Here is an 18961-nt window from a genome sequence, read left to right as displayed (position 1 = left end):
CTTTCACCATTTTGTACTTTCTTGACCACTTTTTGTAGGATCCCCAATTCTGGTGTGTCTTCCTACTATTATGTCTTCTAGGAAGACTGTTTTTCCAATTTTTCAATAGGTTCTATTTGTTTTTGTTTTCCTCTACTACAGGCTCAGTTTAGTGGTGGATGTTGATTTCCTTCCCTGTTTTTCAGGGTGTTCTCGGTCGCATTTCTCGTTACTATGACAATTGCGATACCTCTTGCCTCTAGTGGCTCCAGTTTCCCCATACCATAGGTTCCCGGCTAGCCAGTGCAACATTATTTGCATTTTAAAAACAAAAAAAATAAATATATATATATATTTGAACAGTACTGATACTGTACTCCTGACTGGAGGTTTCCCTCCTATATTTCTGTTTACCTCTTGCCACTAGCATTGGGTCATTCTTGAGCTTATGCTTTCCCCGGGTTGAGTTTTTTTTCTTTCCCACATAATTTTGTGGTTTATTTTACGTATTCCCTCTTCTTGCAGCAATGTTGTTCCTCTTGCTGCCATACGGGGGTACCCTATATTCTTTGGGTTTCAGTTTAGCGCCATATTCTATTTTTGTCCCCCCACTTCAGAAGGAGGGGTATGGCGCTATTTCAGACCCTGGCTTGTGCAGGCTTTTTACTGCTTGCTTAGTGGCGTTTTCGTCACTTTCTTTGCTCATTATGAGGGAATGTAATGAGTGCTATCTTTTTCTTTCTGTTGTTGGTATTCCTTCCATTTTTCTTGGTTGATTGCTGACGACCGATCGTTGGTCCCTCTCTGCGCATGTCTGCGAGAATTGTTCCTTCACAAGTGCCTCTTGTCTACTTCTCTTTAATCATAAGCACTTATTCTTTCAGTTCATTTCCATATATTCCATCCCTTTGGTTCAGGGATGGTTCTGTGTTTTTCCTTTCATATTTCTAATTTTTCTTCCTTGGCCACGGCCAACGGTTGTCTCTCCATGCTTAAGCCACGGCCTACCTACAGAACACAGACATGGACCTTTGCTTTTTCTTGGAGTGGGTCTTTTCATACTCTTGTCTCTTGACATGTCTCCACTTTCAGGTTATTTTTTTTTACCTGGTCCTTCTTTGCCATTCTGTGTTAGGGTGTTTCTCGGTCGTGTTCCCTTCAATATGTTCTGTGCCTTTCTACTGCATAGATCAGTGGGTTCCTTGTGTGTGCAGAGTCTCTCTGGGCTTTTCCACTTTAATTTTTCATTTCAGGCTAGGACTGCTTTCTCAGCTCTTTCTAAATGCAACCATACCAGTCTTATGGTGCTCTTTCAGGTGTGTTGTTCTTTCTGACTGAGTTCTACATGGGTGTGGTTATCACATATTGCCTCTGCTGGGGTACTATCTTGCCTGACTGTGAGTTTGTTCGTATAGCAGGCTTACAATAGTCATTCTACTTGACTCTCTTACATGTTTTATGTTACAGGTTTCTATTTTTCTATCTGTGGATGGCCGTAGTCATATCTCCTTTCCATCATCCTTCTGTTTTTTCCCCCGCAGTTTTCACTCCCCTATGGGTGTGGTCACTCCCTAGTTCCTGTTGAGTTTTTCGCTTACCAGTTCTGACCTGCATAACGTCTGTGCCTATGCCTGTCAGTTTTTTCATATGAAAAACGTTTGTTATTATTTGTTTCTATGTCTCCAGCCTGCTTATTCCTCTGGTTTTACCGGGTTCTTCTTTGCGAGACTGGTGTGATTCGTTCACACCCCTCCTCCGGAAGTGGGACATTGCTTGGGTATCTAATTCTAAGATGTGGAATCTGCGGCTAGTTGTCTCTATCAAATGAAAAAGTTACTTACCTTCGGTAACGCCTTGTCTGGTAGACACACAGACTAGCTGCAGATTCCTTATTGACCCAGCCATCCTCCCCGCTTGCGAACTGTGTACTCTTTAGTCTCGCTTAGAGTGAATTTGGGTGTTTGCTAGTTATTGTACGTCTCTTGACGTGTCTTTTCATTACTAGTTGCCATATACACTATTACACTGTTTTACTGTTTCACTGACAGTTTCTTTGTGGCTCCATGTTGTTCTGCGGCTCAAAGTCACTGAAGAAACCAACGTCAGCGCGTCAGAGGAGGGAATATATGGACTCTGCTGACGTCATGTCCGGAGACGACATCACTACGGAGTCGCTCAACGCCCTCTACCAACCTGCCAAGGTACTGCTGAGGAAAAATTTCTGGACCCAGGCTGGCAGAGAATTCTAAGATATGGAATCTGCGGCTAGTCTGGGTCTCTACCAGATAAGGCGTTACCGAAGGTAAGTAACTGTTTCTTTAGAGACATCTAGATGCACATTCCTTACCTTAGAATTTCCCTAGGCATTAGAATGAATCGGGAAATTTTCTTGAGCATTACCCTTTGCGTCATTGGGTGGCTTTGTTCGGTTCCGTGCGTCGTCTGTGGCGCACACTGTAGTGACATCGCAGTCACCTATATAGGCATTACCTCGGGCGCAGGTGTCAGTTCTTTAGTTTCTGCGCCAGTTAGCGCAGATCTAGGAAGATCTACGTCTCTGTTGATTTTTTTTAAAAAGAATTTTCTGTGTTTTGTCAAAGTCTTTTTCAAGCGTGTCGACGATGTCTGAGAAAGATGGGTTTTAAACCGCGTGGCACCTGTCACCGAGTCATGTTGGTTACAGACCCCCCCCCCCCCCCTTGTGGTCTGTTTATGGTGTCTCGAGTGTGACCACTACTAAGTCATACTCAGATTGCCGGGCCATGGCACCGAAGGCTTTGAGGGAGAGGTCCCTGAAGCTACTAGTGGCTCTGGCAGGCGACACTGCGTCACACGACTCCTCAGTGGTCTTGGTCCCAATCGAGGGGATGGTCGCAGGACCGCTCCAGGAGCCCCAAGTCCTCTTTGTCCCATTCCAAGTCACCAAGACACTCAAACAAGAGGCACAAGAAATATAAGAAGTCGAAGCACACTTCTCCTTGTCTATCGGCCAACGCGCAAGTGTGGAACATTGGTGTTTCTGGCACGGTTTTGTAGAGGCATCTACATCGCACCTCCCTCCATTTCTGGCAGCTGAAGTGCCCCCCGCTCAGGTGATGGAGTTCATCGAGGCCATGCACCACACATTTGATCAGGCCAGCCTCTCTGGCATGCCTTCAAGCCCTATAGGGTCAAAGTGGGCCCATCAGGTTCCACACTGGCATCTTTGGCCTCTTCTCAGATGGGCCCTCGTGGATCTGATTTCTGATCGGTATTGATGTCGTCCCATTCTGCTCCCAGATGAGTCAGAACTATGTTGATTGACACTAATTCTGGTGCCAACAGGACTCATGTGTCCTGTGTTGCCACCTGAGCCATATGCTGAAGGGCTATGCATATGAGAAGAAGTGGAGGGGTCACTGGACCCTTTAGAATACCAGTTGGAAATATCTTTGGACTGGTGTGAGGAACTGGGAGAAGCCAGTGGACTGGATACTTCTCCAGATACTAGTTTGTTCTCTCCTCCTACCGTGACTTCAGAGGAGGGGCAATCTTTCGCAGTGATGGTGAAGAGGGCAGCAGAGGTCCTCGACCCAAAACTACCCGCTGTGCAGTCATGACTAGCCCAGAGCCTCCTCATCTGAACCCTTGCGACCCTTCAATGAAGCGCTTACAGATGTCTAACTGGAAACTTGGTCCAAGCCCAGCACAGGGGTGCCTGTGAAACGGACAATTGCCCGCCGCTGTCTCCCCGCCCCAGGGGACCCAGCTTTTCTCACCCAACACCCCAGAGCTTGTTTGTCCAAGCTCAAACCTCCCATGGCGTGTTTCCGTCTGGGAATCCAAAAGGCCGAATACCTTCGGAAAGAAAATGTTTTCTTCCAACAGCCTATCTCTGCTGTTGGTGAACACTGCATGCCTTTTGGGCCGCTACTTCCACAAGTTGTGGACATGGTTGCCTAAGTGCTGCCACAGGTCCCAGATGAGGCCCAGGCCATTCTGTTCCAAGCTGTGAAGGACAAGAGAGATGTAGCTAAGTTCACCATCAGGTGTGGTTTGGATACGAACGACTTGCTGGACAGAGCAGTTTCCTCAGTGGTGGAGCTTCACCGACACACCTGGCTTTTTGAGGGATGTCCAGGCAAACCTTATGGACGTGCCCTTTGAAGGGACATGTTTCTTTGGAGAGAAGGCAGACTCTGCACTCGAGCGCTTTAAAGACTTGCGGGCTACAGCCAAGTCCTTTGGCCTCTTACTGACCCCTCTACCTCAGTCTGCCTTTCGCCCCTTTCATGGCTACGGATGGGGCTCTGCATGGGCACCTGTGCGATTCATTTCATCCCTGTTCGTCAGTTAGCCAGGGATCTTCCACAACCACCAAGCCCCCGGCAACTGCAGTTTGCAAGCCCTCCAAATCTTATTCTGCAAGACCAGGGGCACCCAGTTGGAGGTAGAATTCAACAGCTCCACCATTGGCGGACATTACGTTGGACAAATTGGTGTTGCAGATTATTCGAAGGGGCTACTCCTTTCCCTTAGTATCTTCCCCTATGCCTCCAACACATGATTGGCTGATGGAGGATCATTTCACCTTACTCCGTTTGGAAGTCATGGCTCTCTTGGCCAAAGGAGCTTTAGAGAGGGATTCAATATCAGAAGTAGGCAGTGGTTGTTATTCCACCTATTTTGCTACCCACAAAAAACTAGGATCTTCGGCCTATCCTAGACATCAGAACCCGCAATCTCTTCCTCAAAAAGGAGTGTAGGAAAGTACCACCTTTCTAGCATAGTTACCCCCTACTTTTTACCTGATGTCAGTGTGTTTAGACTGTAATTCAATGGGATCCTGCTACCTGGGAACCCAGTGACTGTGCTCTCTCCTCTGAATTGGGTTGTTTGGAAACTTTTTATACCCACAATTTGTAAACCGGTGCAACTACGCAAGACCCCAGTATATGGAACTTGGGTTCCCAGGGCATTGGGCTGCAGCATGTATTGTGCCACCCATGGAAGTCCATGCAAAGTGGGTCTGCAGACCTGCCATTGCAGCCTGCGTGAAAAGGTGCATGCACCCTTGCACCACAGGTCACTGCACCAGGTCAGTGTAAGTCACCCCCTATGGTAGGCCTTCCTAGCACAGAGGGCAGGGTGCAAGTCCCTTTGTGTGAGGGCGCCCCTGCATGAGCAGAGGTGCCCCTATGAACACCAGTTCTATTGCACTGGACTTCATGTCTATACTATCACCATTTTGAACTGTGATACTCCCTGAGGGCCTCCCTTTTCTTCACCACTCTGAGGAAACTTTTTATCCCCCTCATGCTCCTGACACAATGGCTCCCATCCCCCCACCCACCCCTTTCCCCCACCCCTGCTAACCCTTCTCACCCATGTTACCACGGGAGAGCCCCCTCCTGTCTCCTTTCGCTCTACATTAACGCCTCAGGAGGGGCTTCTGCTGAGCCCAGGTTTTGTATTCCAATCAAACATATAAAACCTATACTAAACTAACTGGGAGGGGATGGAGCAAAAATTGCCCTTTTAACTGCCCTTCTCTAGGGTCATGATCAGATCATCCACTTTTCTGCCATCCTTAAAATTATACATTTTGTTATTTGCCATTACTCTCAGAGAAGCTGGAAATTTCAATTGGGCCGTGGCCCCTAACCACTTAAGTACATGAATCCTTTTTCCAAACTCCCATTGTTTATTTAATGTTGCACTTGAGAGATCTGATCTGATTTCAAAAGGGACTCCCTCCACCATTAACGATTTCTTCTTTAGCACAGCTGTTAAATTGCACTCCTTAAGTGCATACGTGTGAAAGCACACCAAATTTTCCTAGGCTTGTCTTTGTTAGGCAGCTTTCTATAAGGATCCCTATGTACCCTTTTGAATGTCCCTTGCAATGTCAACCTCTGCGTCTTCAAATTGAACTCCTTGTTTAATCAAAGGGACCACCAACCCTTTCATCACCCTCCATTCCTTCAGGAATCCTTAAAAATCTCAGATTGTTCCTCCTCTGATTGCTTTCTAGGAGCTCAAGTTTAGTCATAACACTTTCCTCTCCTGCTTTAAAACTCTGGATTTTCTCCTTATTTTTCTCCACTACAGCTTTAAGGTACCCTACCACCTCCTCCAAGTCAGCTGTTCTTCCTGCCAACTCGTCGATTTTTTTTAAAAAATTTTTTTTTTACTGAGGACCTCACATAACCCTCTGATCTCCATCAGATTAGAGTTTGACTATTTAAAGCCGCCCTTGACTTCCTTGGACAGTACTCTTTCAGCATTCCTGAGATGGACTGACTAAGGAGGCACTCTAAGTCACTCTGATCCTTACTTTCCTCATCCCCTAATAACACTTGGGTGGGGTCTCGCCTGACAGATTTATAACCCTGGGCCTTTGATCTTGATCTTGCTGTTGACTGCCCCCACCTAGCTTAACTTGTTTCTCCTCCGCAAGCTCCGGGGTTTACTGTCTGATGTCCGGACTATAGGGTCCACTATGATGCTTCTGTCCTTGTTGAGTCCAAGCCCACCAGGGTCTGAAATCAGTTTGGGCTGCATTCTATTTGGGCTGTTTGGATTTCTCCCAAACCCAAAGCCATAGTGTTCCTCAAGGCGGCCATATCCATGTGCGTGTCCTGTTGCAGTAGTTCAGCCTCCTCTCTCTCCTCGTTGGCTAGCGTTCTGGGCAGAACCCTAAAATATTTTCTCACCAAGTGGGTAATCTAAGGTCTCTTACTGGCCAATTTCCAGCTTTTTGATTTTAGAATACAATACTTTGGTCCTTTTGCACTCCAGGTGTGGTTGTTTTAAGAAGGGACTCCACACACATACTTGTCAGCTTCTCTTAGGCCCCAAATACCTTCCTACCATGCATATCTTACTACCACTCCTCAAAGAGTAAACTGGACTCCTTCCAGACTTGCCTTGAGCTACAGTTTTCCCCTCTTGTCTGGTACCAGCCAACCCCTTGGAATCACATATGGCGTTATTACTACCTGGCCGTGATGATTTAACACAATTCCCATGTTGTTCTGTTGCCAGATTCTATGCACTCTGCGGGCTCCTTAGAGGACCCCCAGCTTTGCTCCTACCAGTTTGCAGGGTTTTCCTGGTCAGGCCTCGCTACTGCCGTCCTACAGACAGGTTTCTGCCCTCCTGCTGCTTGGACATCTCAAACCCAGGAAGGCAGAACAAAGGATTTCCTTTGGGAGAGGAAGGCAACACCCTCTCCTTTTGGAAATAGGTGTTACATGGCTTGGGAGGGGTAGCCTCACCAAGCCACTGGTATGCTTTAAGGGGCACATTTGGTGCCCTCCTTGCATAAATCGGTTTGGACCAGTCCAGGGATCCCCAGTCCCTGCTCTGGCGTGAAACTGGACGATGGAAAGGGGAGTTACCACTCCCCTGTCCATCACCACCCCAGGGGTGGTGCTCAGAGCTCCTTGAGGTGGCCACTTGATTCTGCCATCTTGAATCCCAGGTGGGCAGAGGACCCCTGGGAGCATCAGAGTGGCCAGGTCAAGCAGGTGACGTCACAGCCCCTTCCTGATAGGTGGTCACCCTGCTAGGTGACTAGTCCCCATTTTAGGGATATATATAGGGTCTCCCTCTTGGGTGGTTCCTCATATTCGACATGTAAGTTTCCAGCAGGACTCCTGCATTGTTTACTTCATCTTCTGGCTGCTAGGACTGCAACTGACAATCTGCAACATTGTTTCTCCGGCTCCTGCCAACTGCAACATTTCCCCAGCAGAGCATCCTCTGAGTGCGGGGAGTCTTCAGCCTGCACAAGAAGCAAGAAGGAATATCCCTTGGAGTGAAGGAGTCACTCCCCTGCATCCGCATGCACTAACTCCAACGATGACTGGCTGCATGGCTCTTCTCTTCTCCGGAGCAGCGTAGATCCTGTCTCACAGGTGGTGGTCTGGAGTGGTCCCCTTGGTCCTCTCTACCAGCTGTCTAACTTGGGAGATGGTAAGCCTTTGCTTCTCCTTGCAGGACAGTACCCTTGAGCACGGTGACTCTTGCAGCTACCAGGGCTTGTTTGTTCTTCCTCCAGGGGATCTTCAGGCTCTGTGTAGCCCCATGACCCAGCACTCCTTCCTGCAAAGCACAGTCTCCTGCCTGCTGCTCCAGCGATGTGGGACTCCTCTTCAGGTGTGCTGAGTAGGCCTCACCGTGGCTGCTGCCAGTGGGTTGCCTGTGGAGCTGCCTACTCTTCTTGTGACTCTCACAGCTGCTGAGGGTCACCCCAGATTCCCCCTCCTTGGGTTGAGTCCCCTGGACCTTCCTGGTCCCCAGCAGCCCAGCAGCCCTGCAACTCTTCTTCTGCAACTCTTGCCTTTGCCAAGCCTTTTTGGTGTTTTTTCCACACCACTGATGGACTGCAACTCTTCTTCCGACGTGGGACATTAACTGCATCACTTCTGGAACTCTTTTTCTGCTCCTGTGCTGAATAGCTGACTCCTGGTCTCCGCCATCAACCTGGTCCTGCACACCTCCAGAAGGGCGGTATAGTTGCTCCTGCCCAAAACGGACACTCCAACTGAAACTAGACTTGGTCCCTTTCATTTGCAGGTCCTCTTCTGTCAGAATCCATCCTCTGTTTCTGTCTTGCTCGGGTCTTGCACAGTCCTTTTACATAGTTTATCTGTGGGTTTAGGAAAAACCAGGTACTTACCTCTTCTCTCCTGGTCACTGGGGGACAATTTGGTACTTACCTTTTGGGGTCCCTAGTTCCTCCAGCTCCCCTCTGAGATTCCACCTACCTGGGTGGAGGTCTGCCTTTCGTATTCCATTTTGTTAGGATATGGTTTGGTCTCCCCATAGAGTCTCTATTGTTTTGTCATTTCACTGTTTTCTATTGCTTTCTATGCCCATTCCTGATTACTAAAGTGTGTATAATAGTGTGTTTACTCACCTGCTAGTAGAGTATTGCCTATACAGTATTTTAGTATATGTGTTACTATAATATAGTACCTTTATTTTTGTAACAATGCGTGGTTCTTTCATGTGTGTAAGTGCTGTGTGACTATTAGTGGTATTGCATAAGCTTTGCATGTCCCCTACATAAGTATTGGCTGCTCACCACGGCTACCTCTCCAAGAGGGATACCCTAAATAGCCCAGGAAGGGGGATTGGTCACCTAGCAGGGTGTCCACCTATAAGGAGGGGGCTGTGATGTCACCTGCCTGACCTAGCCACTCAGATACTCCCAGGGGCCTCTGCCAACCTTGGATTCAAGATGGCAGTATCAAGACGAGCTCTGGGCACCACCCCTGGGGTGGTGATGGACAGGGGAGTGGTCATCCCCCTTCCCATTGTCCAATTCGTGCCAGAGCAGGGACCAGGGACCACGGGTCCCTTGACTGGTGCAAGCCGTTTTTTGCAAGGAGGGTACCAAATGTGCCCTGCAACGCATACCAGTGGCTTTGGGAGGCTACCCCTCCCAAGCCATGTAATACCTATTACCAAGGGAGAGAGTGTTGCCTCTCTCCCAAAGGGACTCTTTTGTTCTGCCTGAGCTGGTCAAGCAGCAGGAGGGCAGAAACCTGTCTGAGGGGTGGCAGCAGCGTGGGCTGCCCAGAAAACCCTAGAAGACCGGTAGGAGCAATACTAGTGGTCCTCTAAGGAGCACCCAGAGTGCATGGAATCATACAACCAATACTGGCAACAGTATTTGGGTATGATTCCGATGTGTTTGATACCAAACATGCCCAGGTTCGAAGTTACCATTATGTAGCTGGACATAGGTAGTGACCTATGTCCAGTACATGGGTAAAATGGCTTCCCCACACTCACGAAGTCCATGTTTGTGATGTCATTCTCACAGGTATGCATCCCTCCACCAAGTTGGTGCACGCCTGCCAATGGCAAAAAGTGGTCAATTATTGTTCTAAAAAGTCTACTGACCCTCTTTCTGCCTTTCTCTCTGATATTCTTCTTTTCATTCTTATCCTTGCCCAGCAGGGTTCTGCTCTGGGTACTCACAAGGGATATCTTTCTGCTCTGTCCGCCTTCTTGCAGCTGCCTGATCAACCCTCTCTCCTTACATCCCCTACTGTAAATAGATTACTTAAGAGGCTTGTCCGTATGTTTCACCCTTTGCCTTTCATTACGCTTTAGTGGTATCTCTACCTGGTTCTCACCTTCCTGATGTGTTCCTTTGAGCCCCTGCATAATTGTCCCCTCCTGCTGCTTACCATCAAGACAGCATTTCTAGTGGCAATAGCATCTGCCCAAAGGGTGAGTGAGCTGCAGGCTTTTTCATCAAAGCCTCCATTCCTGACTTTGTTCCCAGACAAACTGGTGGTGTGCATTAGGGCCTCTTAGCATCCAAAAGTGGTTACTCCATTCCATGTGGGCCAATTGGTCACCCTGCCCAGCTTTCATGCTTCTCCACTTCCTTCTGAAGAAGAGGAGCAGCTACACTGTCTGGATCCAAAAAGGGCATTGACATTCTACATTGACCACACAAGAGACTTCTGAGTGGACGTCCAACTCTTCGTGGGTTATGTTGGAGCAAAGAAAGGTCGGGCAGTACAGAAACAAAACATTTTGCGCTGGGTTGTTCTCTGTATCTGCCTCGCTTTGGATAAGAAGCAGCCTCCTGAGGGCCCATTTCACCAGAGGAAAAGCTGCCACCACTGCATTATCACGTGGAGTCCCAGGCCTGGACATCTGCCAGGCTGCAATATGGGAATCCCTGCACACGTTTACCAAGCCCTATGCCTGGACAGTCAGTTCTGCAGGGATGGCCGTTCGGTTCTACAGGACTTTTTAGTTTAGTAAGTTTATCTGCAGGCCACCGATGGGTACAGTATTGCCTGGGTAGCTATTCTGAGGCAAGGAATCTGCTTCTAGTTTTCACTTTCAGATAAGCAAGTTACTTACCTTCAGAAATTCATTATCTGGTAGAGACAATATCTAGACACAGATTCCTTACCGACCCACCCGTTCCTCCCCACTATGCAGACAAATTTCTAGGGTTTAGGATGATCCCTATCAGAGCCCTAGTTTGAACACACCAAAGTCAGTGCACTTCATGACTCTGCACTCTTGGAGTGGAAAGTCGTGAAAAGTAACTGATACCCGTGCGCCTAATGTTTCGTCTATATAGGTGATTGTGACAGCACGTATGATGACAATGATGCCGTACAGAACCTAATGAAGCCACCCGACGGCGCACAGGAGTACTGCTCAAGAAACATTTCAGGATCCAGTCTAAAGCCTGGGGAGATTCTAAGGTAAGGAATCTGCGGTTAGATATTGGGGGTCATTCTGCCCACCGCCGCCAGGGCCACCGACCACGGGAGCACCGCCAACAGGCTGGCAGTGCTCCCACGAGCATTCTGACCGCGGCGGTTCAGCCGCGGTCAGAAGCGGCAAGTCGGCGGGCTCCCGCCGACTTACCGCTGCTCGGGGGAATCCTTCATGGCGGCGGAGCGCGCTCCGCCGCCATGAGGATTCTGACAGCCCCTACCGCCATCCTGTTCATGGCGGGAAACCCGCCATGAACAGGATGGCGGTAGGGGGTGCCGCGGGGCCCCTGGGGGCCCCTGCCGTGCCCATGCCAATGGCATGGGCACGGCAGGGGCCCCCGTAAGAGGGCCCCGCAAAGTATTTCAGTGTCTGCCATGCAGACACTGAAATACGCGACGGGTGCAAACTGCACCCGTCGCACCCCTGCAACTACGCCGGCTCAATTCTGAGCCGGCGTCCTCGTTGCAGGGGCATTTCCTCTGGGCCGGCGGGCGCTCTTTTGGAGAGCGCCCGCCGGCCCAGAGGAAATGTTAGAATGGCCGCCGCGGTCTTGTGACCGCGGTGCGGTCATTTGGCGGCGGAACCTTGGCGGACGGCCTCCGCCGTCCGCCAAGGTTAAAATCAGGGCCTTTGTCTCTACCTGATAATGTGTTACTGAATGTAATAAAATTTTTTATTAGCAACATCTAGTGCCTCTTTTTCAGCCAGATCATTTCCTTGTAGTCAGAACTATCATGAGCCTCCTTGGAATAATTGCCTCATGTATTGCATTAGTGCTCCAGGCCCAGCTATACTGTGTCTGTTGCAACTGTGGCTCTCTGCAGAATGGTAACAAGCGTAGGATCTGTTGTTGGATCTGCATCGTGGAACAGCAAACATGTTGCAGGGTAGATATTTTCAAGACCTCAGCCTGCAAGTCACTATTACCATGGGCTACCTCCAGTTGCTAGCATTCCAGCTCCCCTTCAAAGCCTTGCTTCTCCTCTTTCAGGGCACAGTCATACTAGTTAAGGCACACAGCTTGACTCCTGTGTGTTATCTACAAACGCAAGGCAGCACGCAATCTCAGTTGCTTGCCTTGCTAGGTCAAGCATTTGCCATTGGGCACTCCAACATATTTACCTGATGCCAAAGAACCTTTTGTAACTTGTTCAGCAGCACACACAGATAAGTCCACAAGTGGGAACGCACCCACAAGTCCTCCACAGTTACTTCCAGTGCTGGGAAACCCCACATATAGATCTGTTTGCCACCCCGAAAACACAAAATGCCCATCCTTTGCCTCTTTGTACTCACATCTATCATTGGGCAATGCATAATGGATGAAATGGTCAGGGATATTTGCTTATGCTTTTCTTCTGCTTTTACTTCTTCCATTTGTAGTGCAAGAGATGTGTCAAACATCTCAGACTGTCATCCTCGTAGGCCCGACCTGGGCAAGACAGCCCTGGTTCTCAACACTCCACGAAATCCCCATCAATCCCCACAAGAAATCCCCCACGAGACAGGACCTTCTAAGAACTAAGGCCAGATAGGTAGCCCAGACCCCAAGCAACTCAGTCTGGCGATCTGGCACCTGAGGTCCTAGAATTTGGTTACCTATGTCTTTCACAAGAATGTATGGACATCCAGTACGAGACTTGTAGTCCAACTACATGTGCTTGTTACGCAGTCAAGTGGAAGAGATTTGTCTGCTACTGCATTCCTTTGCATCTTGACCCCTAAAAACCTACTGTCAAGGGTATCATATGCTATTTACTTTATCTCCAGAAGTCAGGCCTCGCTTACACTTCCATACACCATCCCTTAGTAGCTATAGCAGCTTGCATGCATTGTAGAGAACACTCTTCTTTCTCCCACATGTCAGTAGTTAAGGCTTTTATGACGGGCCTCAAAGGGGTGCCAGAATCCTAATTCCCCCTACCTACCCCACACACACACTCTAATGTCGAACCTCAATATAGCTCTAACCAGACTCAAGGAACCCCCTTTTGCAGTCCTCTGTCCAGTACATCTTCTGGTAAGTGGCTAGTGGCAATTACCACAACATGAAAGAAGGCTCTGGTTTTGGCCTTCCTAGGGAACATTCCCCTAGTACACATATGTAAAGCATCCACTGGGTCAGCCAAATACATGTTTACCAAACACTACTTTGAAGACGTCCTCTCTTGATAACAGGCTATGGTTGGCCAGCCGGTCCCAAGGACTTTATTTTAGACGTCTTTGTCATCCACATGGCAGCCATTCCTTAAGCTTTACAGTCTATGCGGCTATGTCTCTCTACAGCAACACATACAATGAATAAAAAGTTGCCCTGTAAGCATCTGTTAATAGCACACAGTGCTGTAGATTCACGTGTGCCCACCCTCCTTCCCAGAAGCATGCAGCTCTGATCATAGATCTCTTTTTTATTGATTGAGTTCCATTTGCAGTTCAAATGTGCACTATACTCTGTTCACCACTCCACACTACACTCACCAGCTGGGTAAAAACAATCTAACATGGAGTTGGTGCTCATGCTCATTCCCAGCTATGAGAGGAGTCACTATACACCTTGCAACTCGAAAGACTTCTTCGAGATGGCAGGAGTATGTAGAGCATAGGAATCTACAGCACTACACACAATGAACAGATGCTTACCAGGTAACATTTTCCTTCTGTGTAATATTCGGTGCCACAATGGTAATTATGAATAACTGGATTTGTAATATTACTCTGACTGTGGACACAGCTGTAGCTACGACCCATAATATTATCTGTTCCTCTCTTTAAGCCTAGGAAGAATATGAGACATGGTAGAAAGATCAGCTTAGATTGATCTTGAGAATCGCAGTACATGAAAGCGAAATTCATACAATGTTAGAAAAAGAAAACAGGCTAAAATAGAAAATAAAATTAGGGTACAGATCATATAATACATGTGGCACTCAACAGTAGAAATTTCTAGTCGGTTTTCCTGCTCAGTATCAGGATGAAGTTAGAAGCAGTGAACAGCTGATGTTACCAATGCTATTTGGTTTCTTTTGGAGAAGTATAAACAGATCAGATATTTCACAATTAAAAAATCATCAGAATGAGGAACCAAGTATCCGTTAGAATCAGTGTTACCCAAGGTATGTTTTTTTATTACAGTGTTAAGAATTTGGGGAATATTCCCTTACAGGGCAACTGAACCGTTTAGTGACAGCCTTATGTTAGGTTAGTAAATTTAGTTTATCACCTTTTTCTTTAAATGTGGGTTCCTGCATATTTGTCCTCAGTGCCAATTTGTGATTTCTAGTTTGATTTGTGATTTGTCATTATACTTGGAATTTTTTAAATATTTGTTTTTCTGTCTTCTTTAATAGGTACATTGAAGCTATGATTCATTTTACAAGCACACGTCACCCAGCTGCAATTGTAGATGACTTGCACACCAAGGTCCTCAGTGAAGCTGTGCAGATTAGCAAGTCCACATTTTCAGAAAATGTAAGATTTAATTATAGTCTCATGTGGGTTTAGACTGCATGTTGATTTATGTATCAATACTGATGTCATCAACTCTGCCACTTTTAAGTCATATTGGTAAAAATGTTGTCATCTTAATAAGAACCTAAGTCACGTATAGAACCTTGACACTTCACTGCCTAGCTCTTCTGCTCTGTGTGGACCAAACAGCATGTTCTTGACATGCACTTTTTTTCTTATAAGTCATTGATATCTTTGTTAAACGGACACTGAGGACTATGCACTTGGTTTCAAATGGAAGATTACTTATGAAGATCCCTTATATGAACCTCTTCCCAGACGTCAGACAGTATCCATATTTTTTTGCTCAACATAAGAGTAGAGTGCCTCCAAGGGAAATGACCTTGAAGTGTTATGTTTGACTACGCCAGTTGCTTTTTCTTGCACCTCTATACACTTGCGATCCTGGGCCTCCAAGTTGTCTGTGACCATTTGCAACAATCTATTTTTTCTCTGCTTTTTGAGGAGTTATAGTTTCCTAAATCTTTGGCCTTCAAGCCATGCAGGTCCTTTTGCAGCCACTCTGATGGGCCCACATTCGGGACGGAGTTTGGTGCCGCAGCACGTTTCCAGTGGATCTATGTTATTTGATCTCTATACCCAGAAGGGAAGTAAGAGAGACTGGCCGTAGTAAATACTTTCAAATTTCAGGGATAAATCACAAGAGCATTAAGTCCTGTAAGGTGATATTACGTGTTACTGCATTCGCCTTGATGGGCTGTGAACTATTTCACAAAGGAAATTGTCTACTAGTAGTTTCCATTAAAAAGAACTCCAACCACTACATGTAACCGCTGTCATCATGTACCTGATGGAAATCTGTGAAAGGAAGGTGAACGCCTGATTGACCTCCTTGTAGTGAATGTCTCAGTCCCATTGCATATGAAGGAGGCGCTCCCGTACTGCTTGACGTATGCCCACTTCTGCTCTGGCTTGGGGCACTTGGGTTTAGTGGTGCTTTCTGGTGTCAGGTTTGCAGTGATCCGAGGGTCTTGGGGTTCTTGTTTTCCTACAGAAAGTCTGTGGGCAGGGACTGAGGGGTCCAATCTGGTCAAACCCAAAGGGGTCTCAACTTTTGAGGGGCTCTACTCTTCAGCGGCACCGTCTATTCCCTCGTACTCTGGCTGTGGGGCTCAGGTGCAGTGTTGTTCTGTCCGGCGGGGTCATGCTGGCAGAGGTTCTCTCTTTCTTTTGGAGGTGCCTTGCAGAGTGCAGAGGAGTAGCTATGCTACTCCATGGGAGATGCTGGCTGTTTCTCAAAGTGCTGCCAGCCCTCCCAGGCTTTTTGAGGCTGGTCAGCTGCAGGATGAATCGTCTTTTGTGCGGTTGTCTTGGACAGCAAGCAGGCCGGCAGGGCTGGTGCCAAGTCACTCACTGCTCCTTTGTTCTTGCTTCTCACGGCTCTTCATGTCCTTTTTCTTCGGTCAGTAGAATTGCCTTTCCTGATGTCAGCAGATTTAGGTGAGTTATTTAGAGTTAAAGGAAGAAGCCAATGGGCTACTTATCCTTGGGGTCACTACACCCCCTGTATATAACAACTTCCTGTGGAGAATGGGCATAACCCTGTCCCAGAGTTCCCACTTCCACCATCACCACGATGGCGGGATTTTCCTTGAGTGGTGCACATTAGGCTACTCACCTTAGGGGTGTGTCTGATCTGGGTTTACTTCACGCCTCCTAACATAGCTAATTTCCCGCCTGTCCTGGTCCAAAATGGGCCTCAGGGCAGGGGATGGGATCCTGTAGCTCTGGGGGAGGCTGGGGTCGCAAATCAAAGACAACAGGGACTTTGAAGTCCCTGGATTTGGTATGCTAAATTACTAGCCATCCTGCTGGAGTAGGTGTAAACAGTATAACAGTTCTTTACAAACCCATACAGGCAGGGGTGCAGAAGAGATGGTCAGTCTCATTCTTTGTCCTTCTCATTTCACACCCACCCTGCTAAAACCTCTCTGAACCTTTGAGATTATTGTCAGGACCACATTAAACAAGTGGTTCCTTAAAATAGTGATGTAATGTTCTTTCCTTCTCTCCACTCATTCCCTCTCAGTTCTACCCCACCCCCTCTAAGCCAAACATCATGAAGAATGAAATTTATTTTCTATGAGTGAAACCTATGCACCCTTCCGAAATAATAATAAATGGGTTTCCAGTTTTAGACTTGAGATTAATGAAAAATTGCTCAACAGTGAAGTTCAAAACAGGCATGTTACAAGTCCTAAACATCTTGCCATTAGTAGATTTGTTGGTAGCGGAAGTTATACCTATATTCTTATTCCACTGTCTCGTAGGTGAAGGAGGTATCTGAGATTCATAATGTAAAATAAGCATCACCAATTTGTCATACTCCAATTTAGGCTACCTTTGGCTCCTCGAGTATGGACAAAAATGAGATGTGAAACATTTACTATGCCAGGGGAATTTTATTTAGGCTTATTTGCATGAGTGACAGCTGAAGGCATTGTCCTCAGATCACATCCTTCCAGATTACCTTACATCTAATATTTGTTTTAGTGTTTAATCGTGCGCCTTATTGATAATTTCTGCAGGATATTCCAATATTAAGTCATATGACTTGTTTGCAAGATTATTGAGTACTGAATGACTAAATAGAGCTAGTCTGTGACTGTGTTATTCCATTTTTCCCTTTAGAGACCTGGTTCTTTTGGTGGATCAAAACATTTGATTGGAGTTGCTGTGTTGATGCAGAACATTATCTCTCAGTTTTAAGCGCACCATAAGGACAGGTTGCACCATTAGACACTGATATTTCTGGAATAAATATCAGACCAAGTATGTGTCCATGGAAGTGATTGGGATTGTTAAAATTTGCGAATTTCCTGAAGTGAGATGTGGTCTGAGAACCTGGTCACAAGGCAGAGGGTTGTGCAAGAATTCCTTCAAATACTAGAAGCATACAGCCCACAGAAAAGTGTATATCACGGACCCCCATTTAGTCTGTATGTGGTGCTTAGGCGCCCATCACAACACTGACTATTGCAACACCTGTCAACATTTGAGGCCAAAAGTGTTGAGGGAGCGGTGGCTGAAGCTCCGAGCGTCCCAAAACTCCTGTAGGCGTCAGAGTACTTCTCCTTCCATGACCTGTCCGTGCAAATGCTCTTGGAGTCATTTGCATGTGGCTTCATCGATGTCTCAAGGTAAGCGTTGTCCTTGGTCGAAGTCGTGTCCTCCTCCATCTTCAATGTCCCCCGTGGCTCCTCCGGTTACTCTGAGAATGAGTCCGACCCGTGTCTACCAGATTTTCGGGGTGCTGGGGCGACTCTGGCCCAGATGTGAGGCTATTACTTGTCCCTGCATGCCATTTTTGGGCTTACTCCTCCCTCTGGAGAGCCTTTGTGTCCTAAGGAGGTGGAGGGTGCCCTGATGGGATCTTCAGTGGCGGCTTCATCCTCGTTGCCCGTTCTGTCCCCTGGCTCTGTCTCCAGAGTTGTTTTGGCACCAGTGCACAGCCTTATACGGCTTCCACCTTCCGCGCCTGATTCTCCTCTACCAGCTCCATTCTCGCTGTTCCAACTTGACTACTCCGTTGGCCCCCTCGACTTCGCTCGACGACCCCATCGTCTCACCGGAGTCGATCGATGAACCTTGCTATGTCGAGGTCTCACCTTCTCAACATCGATAGATGTCCATCCGCGACGCCTGGTGCTAGCCTCCTGTCATCCCCTGGGTTGGCTGCAGAAGCAAGTTCTGCTCTAGCAGATATGTTAAGGCATGTTTCGGAAGTGTTGCACTTACAACTTCCTACTGTTCAGTTGTCCACGGACCCCTTACTTGATGTCTTACATCTGACCAGCCTTCTTTAGAGCCGGTCCTTCCTTATTGTGAGGCTCTTTATGATTTCCTCTTGGGAGTTTGGGTCCAGCCGTTATCTGCTCCCCCTGTGGAATGCTCTATTTCACATAGGTACAGACCAGCCCCAGAGGATCCATCTTGCCTCCGTCGGCACCCGACTGCTCACAGCTTTGTGTTGCAAACTGCTTTCAGTGCACCACGTCTTACTCTTGTCCCTCCAGTGCGAGAGGTCAAACAGCTGGACTCTCCTGGTAGGCGGATTTTCACTTCATCTAGCTCTGCCCTGCGTTCAGTCAACATTTCTTGTGTCCTTGCTCATTTCTCCCATGTCTTGTGGGACTTGGTGCAGCTTGTTTTGCCTTCTATACCTGAGGCTAGGAATGTTTAAGTTCCCTTAGTACGGGATGGTCAG

General features: G+C 47.5%; 1 protein-coding gene across 20 annotated transcripts in view; it reads left to right on the top strand.

Moving 5' to 3' along the window:
* BLTP1 (bridge-like lipid transfer protein family member 1) overlaps window positions 1-18961 on the top strand; it is a 1779540-nt gene that overhangs the window by 697300 nt on the left and 1063279 nt on the right. For all 20 annotated transcript variants that reach the window (XM_069242474.1, XM_069242454.1, XM_069242518.1 and 17 more), the window contains one exon: window positions 14574-14694. In XM_069242474.1, the coding sequence (XP_069098575.1) occupies window positions 14574-14694 (121 nt within the window). The remainder of the gene's footprint in view (window positions 1-14573; window positions 14695-18961) is intronic.

The sequence above is a fragment of the Pleurodeles waltl genome, chromosome 1_2, assembly GCF_031143425.1.
Source record: "Pleurodeles waltl isolate 20211129_DDA chromosome 1_2, aPleWal1.hap1.20221129, whole genome shotgun sequence".
Taxonomy (NCBI): Eukaryota; Metazoa; Chordata; class Amphibia; order Caudata; family Salamandridae; genus Pleurodeles; species Pleurodeles waltl.
The sequence above is the reverse complement of the archived record's forward strand: the minus strand, read 5'-3'. Positions and strand labels throughout refer to the sequence as shown.